General features: G+C 41.0%; 1 protein-coding gene across 1 annotated transcript in view; it reads right to left on the bottom strand.

Moving 5' to 3' along the window:
- Window positions 1-10,534, bottom strand: part of Ralgapb (Ral GTPase activating protein, beta subunit (non-catalytic)) — a 67,832-nt gene that overhangs the window by 39,108 nt on the left and 18,190 nt on the right. The window contains exons 10-13 of the mRNA XM_013010706.1: window positions 10,180-10,327; window positions 5,737-5,801; window positions 2,841-2,970; window positions 1,023-1,156 (exon numbers count right to left, since the gene is read on the bottom strand). Coding sequence (XP_012866160.1) covers window positions 1,023-1,156; window positions 2,841-2,970; window positions 5,737-5,801; window positions 10,180-10,327 — 477 coding nt within the window. The remainder of the gene's footprint in view (window positions 1-1,022; window positions 1,157-2,840; window positions 2,971-5,736; window positions 5,802-10,179; window positions 10,328-10,534) is intronic.

Genomic DNA, 10,534 nt, shown 5'->3' with positions numbered 1-10,534 from the left:
GAGATAGGAGTCTCACGGTCTTTCCTGCCCGGGCTGGCTTTGAACCTCGATCCTCAGATCTCAGCCTCCTGAGTAGCTAGGATTACAGGCGTGAGCCACCAGCGCCCGGCTGTTGGTTCTGTTTTTTAAAAAAAGAAAATGAAAAATCCTGGCCTGGTACTGGTACCTCATGCCTGTAATTCTAGCTACTCAGAGTTTGGTTTGAAGTCAGTCCATACAGAAAGTCCCTGAGACTCTACTTAACCACCAAAGAAGCGAAGAGTGGAACTATGACTCAAGTGGTAGAGCACTAGCCTTTAGTAAAAAAGCTCAGGGACATCGGGGCTGGGAAGGTGGCTCAGCGGTAGAGCGCTTGCCTTGCATGCTTGAGGCCCTGTGTTCGATTCCTCAGCACCACATGAGCAAAAAGAAAAAAGCCGGAAGTGGCACTGTGGTTCAAGTGGTAGAATGCTAGCCTTGAGCTGAAGAGCTGAAGGACAGTGCCCAGGCCCAGAGTTCAGGCCCCATGACTGGACCCCCCCCCAAAAAAAGAAAAGCTCAGGGACAGCTCACACACCCTGAGTTCAAGCCTCAGGACTGGCACACATACACAAAAAATACTTAAGAGAAACACAAATTGCTACCTAACTCTAAGAACTGAAATAATAGCTATAAAAGAAATGTAAACACACAACTTCCGCTTATATCTAATAATGGAAGATAGTAGTCAAAGATATTCCCGATTAGCACACTTTAGCATAACAACTCCTTAAAAAGCCTCTAGGTATCATATTGCTATGTGCAAATAAATATTTCTGTAATTTAACAGTTACAATATTCAGACTCTGAATCTATTTTTAAAGAGTAGTTCATTTCACTAAAGTTTCACACGGAGGCTCAATTTCGTACTTTGGATATAAAGTTTGGATATAATGTTGGACTGTGGCCAACATTGTAATACTCTCAACCAAGGGGTCAATAAATACAGAAAAAAGAGCCAAACTCAAAGCTGCTGTGTTAAAATAAATGACTATCCTCCTCACCTTTGCCAGACCAGAGAGGAGCTCTAGAGCTGCCAATGATATGCTCATGTCTTGCCGCCACTGGGAATTGAGTCTTTGGGTGACGAGATGAATGCTGCGTATCAGGAGCCCAGCAGCTGAATCTGTATTAAGAGCTAGGATATAACCCAATGCCACATCCCACAGGGAGGGAAAACAACTAAGTATTAGTAACGAGAAGCACAGCATTCCACTAGGCACAGACCACAGCAGCCACAGTGAGCATGACGGGCACCCACAGCACTATGCTCCCGCCCCACTGGCCTGAGCACCAGGCCTGACAGTGCACAGGAGCACACAGGGCCAGGACATCTTCTGGCTCCCAACCCACAAACTTTCACATAAACCAATGTGGAACTTGGCAGTTTCAGTATCATTTTTACAATGATGTTAGTCTTAAAATTTTTAAGTTGATAACTTAGACTTATATTTTCAAAAAGAATTGAGGCTTTTAACCATTTCCTTGGAATTTTATAGAATTCGACTTTTAAGACTTCTTCAGATGCTCGGAATTACCCTGAAGCATCTGGTGTTTAAATCTTTAAAATTCACATGCAATGTCTTTTCAAAATCAATTTTAACTTTTAACTCTTCAAGACTACTGAAATATTTCTAAACAAATTAAACAACCATTTGGCCTCTGTATAGCCTCCAATTTTACATTTAAAAGTTATCATTGTTTAACTAATAGTAAATTAGGAGAAACTAAATTAGAACAAATTAAAATGGATTCATAAAAGCTTTAGGGACATTATACCTGTCGATCCTATCAGAAAGAGGGCAGTGACAACAGAAAAAGGAATGATCATTAAAGAGAGACATTCACGTGACACTAACACAAGTCTGGATTTCTTAGTAAAAAATATTTTACGACATTACAAGCAGAGCTGACTAACACCAGTTCAAAATGTTGAAACAAACAATAATCACTCCAAACATTTATATTATAACACATACAGCAATGCAACTTTTTTTGTTTAAAAATGTTAAAGCACAAAAACCAAAATTTCAACCTAAATTAAACCTACATCTATCTATATCTATTTATGATAAAAACTTATTAACTTCTCTGTAAATGCAATATTTAAGTGAATTAAATATCCACATAATGGCTGTGTGTATCTGACATGTCTAAAGGATACTTATTATAAACTTAAACCATAAAAGCATGCCTTATTAAATATAGCTATGAAGTCTCCAGGTGATTCAAAACTTAAAACTCACATCTGTGCAACTAGAGAGCATTCCAAAGAGTTGGATAAATATTCACAAATTCAATACAATGTTCATACTTGAAAATAAGTGTATATAAAAGTACCATAAACTTAATGAATTCATAAAATGATTGCCCAATATAAAGAACATCACCAAACAGGATGCTTTGCTGGCAAATATTTGTGAAGACAGAAAATAATGTTTCCTTATCTTGCTAAAATGTAATACAAATATAACAATGAGGGATGCTCCTCTGGGTTCCCATTTATACTCCATCACTTCCCTCAACACACAGCATCTCATCATTAGACTGGGAGCCCTGAGGCAGAGCTTACATCTCATCTGACAATGGTATCACTGGTATCTGGTACAAAACCCAGAATAATCTCCTGACTACTCATTTTGGAACCCAATCAACTACCCCAAATGTAACTAGACTAATATCTGTCCTATTATGCCTAAATATATAAAACATATATAGTTTAAAATTTTTGAACATTAATATTTTAGCTTTATTTTATAAATCTGAGAATTAAAGCCATTCTTTACAACTTTTATTTCAAAAGAAAACAAAACATAGCTTACCATAATCCCTTAAGAGAGCCTGAGCTGGCCTCTCACTATCAGGAGTTGTGGGCTCTGTGCTCCCACCGCTTGCTGAGCTAATACCACTGTTAGTGCGACTGTGGCTCTTCAGGTTATTTTCTCCACCACCCTAATTAGATGAAAAAGTTATTTAGAGGCTGCATCACAGTTTACAAGGATAAGTAATCATTTGAAAACACTGTAGGGCCTGGGAAGGTGGCTGAGTGGTAAGAGCGCTTGCCTTGCATGTATGAGGCCCTAGGTTCGATTCTTCAGCACCACATAAGCAGAAAAAGCTGGAAGTGGGGCTGTGGCTCAAGTGGTAGAGCACTAGCCTTGAGCTGAAGAGCTGAGGGACAGCGCTCTGGCCCAGAGTTCAGGCCTCATGACCAACAAAAAAATGAAATAAAATAAAAATCAACAACTTCTACTCCCACCCCCCCAAAAAAAGAAAACTTCATAAGAACAAGAATATAATTTTTTTTTTTGTCAGCCGTGGGCTTGAACACTGGGTCTGGGCCCTGTCCCTCAGCTCTTCAGCTCAAGGCAAGAGCTCTACTAATTGAGGCACAGCGCCACTTCTGGTTTTCTAGTGATTTATTGGAGATAAGAGTCTCACAGACTTTCCTGCCTGGGGTTGGCTCTGAACCAAGATCCTCAGATCTCAGCCTCTTGAGTAGCTAGGATTATAGGCACGAGCCACCAGCGCCCAGCAAGAATACAATTTTATTTTTTATTTTTTTTTGGGGTCCAGTCGTGGGGCCTGAACTCTGGGCCTGGGCGCTGTCCCTCAGCTCTTCAGCTCAAGGCAAGTGGTCTACCACTGAGCCACCTTCCCAGCCCCAAGAATACAATTTTAAACACACACACACACACACACACACACACACACACACACAGCCACAACTTTCAGTCCTAGTTTTATTATAAAACACAATAGTATAAATTCTTATATGTATAGGGAATATATTTCTGTCACTTTATCCCATATAATCTGTACATAATCATATACAGATCTGTATATAATCATATACAGATTAGTAAATTATTAGCCATCTACAGGGCCATAACTTCCTTGATAAGCTGATAGTCCATCCTTCATCTGCCTAGCTTGTATGCCATACTGCTTTTCCTACTACCCAGGCTCTACTCTGTAAGGATATGCACCCTGAAAACATAAGCAAGGGGCACTGCATTTCTCTAGCAAGTCTTTCAGATTTAGAAGCACTGGTACTTTGGAGGACATGAAAACTGTTACCTATGTGGAATGGAAAGAGACCACTGATCTATTAAGGGTGTCAGGAATTATGAAACAGAATGCTTTTCTTAGATCATTCAAACCAATTCAGCAGCAAAGCAAACCAAGTAAGAGCTTTAAGCAGATACTGCCTGGCTGGAGTTTCTCTCATGAAAAAACTCTCAAGGACTTGAAGTATATACCTGATGAAGCAATGAAACCTCAAAATGTCTAATCAATGAGCTGGCTTTTTTCAAAGAATGACTTTAAAAACCATTAGGACAGCCAAGTAGTGGCTCAAACCTGTAATCCTACCTGTAGATATCAGTTCAAGACTAGCCTGGGCAAAAAGGAAAAAACTAAAGTTTACAGACTCCATTGCTACCAATTGCTGGGAACAGAATGGAGTGCACCTGTCACTCCAGCTACACAGAGAAGCAAAATTGGGAGGTCCATAGTCCAGGCTGTTCTGACAAGTGTAGAGAACCTGTGTAGCAAGCATGAAGATGAATTCAAACCCATCCCCTCCCCACACACACACACACACACACACACAAGCTGGGTGCCAGTGGCTCATACCTGTAATCCTAGCTACTCAGGAGAGTGAGATCTAAGGATTTTTTGTTCAAAGAGAGCCTAGACAGGAAAATCTATGAGACTCTTATCTCCAATTAAGAACGGAAAAGTCAAGAGTAGAGCTGTGGCTCAAGTGGTAGAGGAGTGCCAGCCTATAGTAAAAATGTTAAGGGGCAGTACTCAAGCTCTGAGTTAAAACCTCATTATTGGCACAACCAACCAACCAACCAATCAATTATTGAGACGTAAAGAACTAGGAACTAGTGGTTCATGGCTACAATCCCAGCTCCTTACAGAGGCTGAGATCAAGAGGATCTGATCTTAGTCTCCTAATTAGCTGGGAATGATTATAGGTATGATCTGATTCTGGCAAAAAATTCAGGAGACCCCCTCTTCTCAATAACTGGGCATGTTAATACACTTCTATTATTCCCAGCCACGTGGGAAGCTGAGATGGGAAGTATCAAAGTTCCAACTAGCCTGGGCAAAATGTTCACAACATTCAAAGACCCAATCATAATGAAAGAAACTGGGCATAGTGGGATACACCTGTCATACTGTCAACCACAAGAAGTATAAATAAGGGATTTCAGTATAGGCACGTGCCAAAAGCAAGAGCTTATCTCAAAACAACCAGTGCAAAAAAGGGCTAGAGGTGTGGCTGAGAAATGAGTGCCTGCCTAGCAAGAGTGACTACACCTAGTTCAAATCACAGTACTATAAAATAAATTTAAAAAATAAACTGGGTGCTGGTGGCTCACACCTGTAATCCTAGCTACTCAGGAGGCTGAGATCTGAGGATCATGGTTCAAAGCCAGCCCAGGCAGGATAGTCCATGAAACTCTTATCTCCAATTAACCACCAGAAAACTGGAAGTGGTGCTGTGGATCAAGTGGTAGAGCATTCACCTTGAGCTGAAGAGCTGAGGGACAGAGACCAGGCCGAGTTCAAGCCCCATGACCAACAATAAATAAATAAGTAAATAAATAAATATAAAAAAGCACTAGACTGGCAGTTTGAAGTAAAATCTGGATAAAATGAGAAGTAGATTTCTCTGACAGATAAATAGTGTATGCTTCATACCATTTCCATTTGGCAACCAATGGCTTCTAAAAGTGCAGAATCTTGAACAATATTTAACATTGCTCCTGCAATAGCAAAATAAACAGAAAAGCATTTTAGGTAAAACATGATATAAATGCTAAAATAATTCACATTAAAATGATTAAGATCATTGATAAGAATGTGATTTTGACCTGGTGCTGGTGGCTCACAGCTGTTATCCTAGCTACTCAGGAGGCTGAGATCTTAGGATTACAGTTAAGAGCCAATCCCACACAGCAAAGTCTGTGAGTCTCCTATCTTCAATTAACCACTTAAAAACTGGGAGTGGAACTGTGGCTCCCAGTGGTATAGTGCTAGCCTTGAGAACAAAAGCTTAGGGCTAGCACCTGGATCCTCCCTGAATTAAAATCCCATGACCACCACAAACAACAACAACAAAAGTATTATTTTAGTTGAGCATATACAAGATTCTCTAAAAATTACTAATAAATTCACTGGCTGGCCAACAAAGATACTCTTTAAAAATTTCCAAATTCTGATCTGCTTTCAAAGTTTTGAAACTGTTATTTTTAAAAAACATATTTGAAATCAACTTTGCTTTATATAAAATTATGTCCACTGCCGAATGGAAAGGGGAAAGTGACTGAAAAGGTAACTGTCCAAAAAAGAATTGTACTCATTATCTGACTTATGAAATGGTAACCCATGTGAACAATAAGTTAATAATAATAATAATAATAATAATAATAAAATTATCTATTAAAAAACCTGTCTAGCTGGGTGCCAGTGGCTCACACCTATAATCCTAGCTACTCAGGAGGCTGAGATCTGAGGATCTGGGTTCAAAGCTAGCCTGGGCAGGAAAGTCTGTGAGACTCTGATCTCCAATAAACCACTAGAAAACCAGAAGTGACACTGTGGCTCAAGCAGTAGAGTGCTTGCCTTGAGCTGAAGAGCACAGGGACAGCGCCCAGGCCCAGAGTTCAAGCCCCACAACAGACAAAAAAAACAAAAAACAAAAAAACATGTCTACTATTAGATATTCTTTACCTGGGTGAGAGGCTACATGTAAGCTAGAAATGACACATACCTATATTTCCAGCACTTGGGAAGCTGAGGAAAGAGCTGAGGAAAGATGACCAAGAGTTCAAGGCCAGCTAGGCTACATGAAACTCTATCTCAAAAAACAAACAAACAACAACAAAAAAAAAAAACACCAAAAAATAAAGCCAAGTGCTGGTGTTCACACTTCTAATTCTAGCCACTCAGGAGGCTAAGATCTGATAATCAAACTTTCAAAGCCAATCAAGACTGGCAATTAATCAGCAAAGCGCTGGAAGTAGAGATGTGGCTCAAATGTTTAGAACTCCAACTATGTGTGAAAAAAGGTTGAGAATGTGAGGCCTAGAGTTCAAGCTCCAATACACTGCACAAAACACAAAAACCACCACACACCAAATGTAAGCATCTCCATTTCAAAGGACATACAACAAACTAAGAAAAATATTATAGAATGCTTTTATTTTTTTTTTTGGGGGGGGGGTCCAGTCATGGGGCCTGAACTCTGGGCCTGGGCGCTGTCCCTCAGCTATTCAGCTCAAGGCTAGCACTCTACCACTTGAGCCACTGCCACTTCTAGCTTTTTTCTTTTTGCTTATGTGGTGCTGAGAAATTGAACCCAGGGCCTCATGCATGCAAGGCAAGCACTCTACCACTGAACCACCTTACCAGCCCCTACAGAATGCTTTTAAAACAAGGTTCTGGCTGGGCGCTGGTGGCTCACGCCTGTAATCCTAGCTACTCAGGAGGCTGAGATCTGAGGATCGAGGTTCAAAGCCAGCCCGGGCAGGAGAGACCGTGAGACTCCTATCTCCAATAAACCACCAGAAAACCGGAAGTGGCGCTGTAGCTCAAGTGGTAGAGCGCTCGCCTTGAGCTGAAGAGCTGAGGGACAGCGCCCAGGCCCAGAGTTCAAGCCCCACGACCGACAAAAAAAAAAAAAAAAACAAGGTTCTGACATTTTATAAAGAAAAATAACTAAATAAGAAACTACAGTTATACTTTTTTGATTGTACAAGGTAATACAAAGGTGAGAAACTGAATGTAGGATATCTACAGGACGGAGTAAGGAATATGGAATGTGTAATTGTCAGCCAGTGGTATGGAGATTGGTACTACCTACCTTACTCTTTACAACACTAGCTTAGATAGGGGAGGTTAAATGCTAGGGAGCAAGGTAGGAGGATAGGAAACAAACTTAGAGACTATGAAAACACTGTCATTAAAAGATATGGAACGTGACTTATGAAATGGCAACCCCTCTGTATAACACCTTAATTATAATAATTACAGTTTAAAAAATAAATAGCCAGACGTTGGTGGCTCATGCCTGTAATCCTAGCTACTCAGGAGGCTGAGATCTGAGGATTATGGTTCAAAGACAGCCTTGGCAGAAGAGTCCTCAAAAGCCAGAAGTGAAGTTGTGACTAAAAGTATATGTATAGGACTAGCCTTGAGCAAAAGAGCCCAGGGACAATGCTTATGCTGAGTTCAAGTCCCACGATCAAAAAAAGCAAAGAAACAAAGAGTTCTAGGAGTGAGGTATAAAGCTGATCAAAATACATTGTGGAGGAGCTGGGAAGATGGTTCAGTGGTAGAGTGCTTGCCTCGCATGCATGAGGCCCTTCTATTTCTCAGCACCACATAAGCAGAAAAAGCCGGAAGTGGCGCTATGGGTCTAGTGGTAGAGTGCTGCTTTGAGCTGAATAGCTGAGGGACAGCGCCCAGGCCCAGAGTGCAGGCCCCATGACTGACAAATAAAAAAATAAAAATCATTGTGGAAACAGTGTAGACAGAACTTAGGTGTGTGGACTAGGTAATAGAGAAAGAACTGAAGGGACAGCCTGGCACAAGTGGCTCACACTTGTAATTCTAGCTATTCAGGGGGCTGAGATCTAAGGATTGTGGTTTGAAACCAGCCTGGGCAGACAAGTCCATGAGACTCTTACCTCCAACTAATCACAGAAAAAGCTGGAAGTGGCTCTGTGGCTCAAGTGTAGGGTGCTAGCCTTGAGCAAAAGGAGCTCAAGGATAGGGTCCAGGCCCAGAATTCAAAATCCAATACCAGCAAAAAAAAAAAAGAGAGAGAGAAAAAGAAAAAAAAAAGAACTAAAGACAGATGAGTCTTAGATTTTTTTTTTTTTGTCTTTTTCTTTTTTGGTATTGGGGATTGAACCCAGGACGTTGCGCTTGCTAGGCAAGCGCTTTGCCACTGAGCTACATCCCAGCCCGAGTCTTAGATTTTTATGTGGGCAATAAGATACACAGGTAGAAGCATGGTGGTAGAGAACACTTAGGGCAAAGATGTACGAAGTAGGCAAAATAGGTTTGAGTTGTCTTTTGGCTTACAAGTAGAGATATCAAGTAGGTAGTAGGTAATTAGCTAGCAATGTATCTCTATCTAGGCTGAAGAATATATGTGAATGTATATAATCCTCAAAGAGAGGAAACAGGAAAAAAGAAAAAGCACAAATAAAAATAATCATCCTAGGAGATTGAAATGCTTTCTTTCCCTCATGTCAACACCTTCCTATTTTTTAACATTAAGAAGGGAATAAAATCTGCTTTTTCCACCAGGCGCTGGTATCTCATGCCTGTAACCCCAGCTACTCAAGAGGCTGAAATCTGAGGATCACAGTTCAAAGCCAGCACAGGTACAGAAAAGTCCATGAGGCTCTTACCCAATAAACTACTCAGAAAAAGCTAGATGTGGCTCAAGTGGTACAGTGCTAGCCTTGAGCACATAGAGGCTCAGGGACATTACCCAGACTGAGTTCAAGCCTCAGGACCAACAAAAATAAAATAATAATAATAATGTGCCTTTGACTTAGAATAATAAGAGCTGACCTCTGACCCATAGCATGAATAAGGTTAATAGTACTGGAATTTTCACTTACAAAAAAAGCTTTATAAGAACACAAACCTAAACCAGGTGCCAGTGGTTCTGGTTCATGCCTGTACCCTAGCTACTCAGGAGGCTGAGATCTGAGGATTATGGTTCAAAGCCAGCCTTGGCAGGAAAGTCCATGAGACTCTTACCTCCAATAAACTACTCAGAAAACCAAAAGTGGCGCTGTGGCTCAAAGTGGTAGGGAGCTAGCCTTGAACAAAAGAGCTCAGGGATAGCGCCCAAGCTCTAAGTTCAAGCCCTATGACATGGGGCTGAGAAAGTGGCTCAGTGGTAGAGGGCTTGCCTTGCATGCATGAGGCCCTGGGTTCGATTCCTCAGCACCACATAAGCAGAAATAGCCAGAAGTGGCTCTGTGGCTCAAGTGGTAGAGCGCTAGCTTTGAGCTGAAGAGCTGAGAGACGGCACCCAGGCCCAGAGTTCCGGCCCCACAACTGACAAAAAACAAAGGAAAGAAAAGGAAAGGAAAGAAAAGAGAAGAAAAGAACACAAACCTAGTATCATTTGGGTGTTATTGGGGTCCGTTTCTGTTTGCAAGGCACCTATTAGTATATTCACAAGTCGCAGCTTCAGGGACAGAAAAGTTATTGGTTTATCATAAGAAGAGCTGTCATCATTACTAAATTTTCCTTCTAGGACCACCTGTGGAAAAAAAACAAATTTTATTCAACATCTGCTGTTGCAGTACAAGATGCCTAATTAGGGGTTTTAGGTGTGGCTTGGTTGGTAGAGCGCCAGCCAATGAGTGAAAGCATCAGGTACCAAGTTGGAAGAAAGAAAGGAAAGGAATAAAGCAAGAAAGGAGGAAGGAAGGAAGGAAGGAAGGAAGGAAGGAAGGAAGGAAGGAAG

The sequence above is a fragment of the Dipodomys ordii genome, unplaced genomic scaffold, assembly GCF_000151885.1.
Source record: "Dipodomys ordii isolate 6190 unplaced genomic scaffold, Dord_2.0 Scaffold13, whole genome shotgun sequence".
NCBI classification, from domain to species: domain Eukaryota; kingdom Metazoa; phylum Chordata; class Mammalia; order Rodentia; family Heteromyidae; genus Dipodomys; species Dipodomys ordii.
Note: the sequence above shows the minus strand (reverse complement) of the source record. Positions and strands in the feature narration are given on the sequence as shown.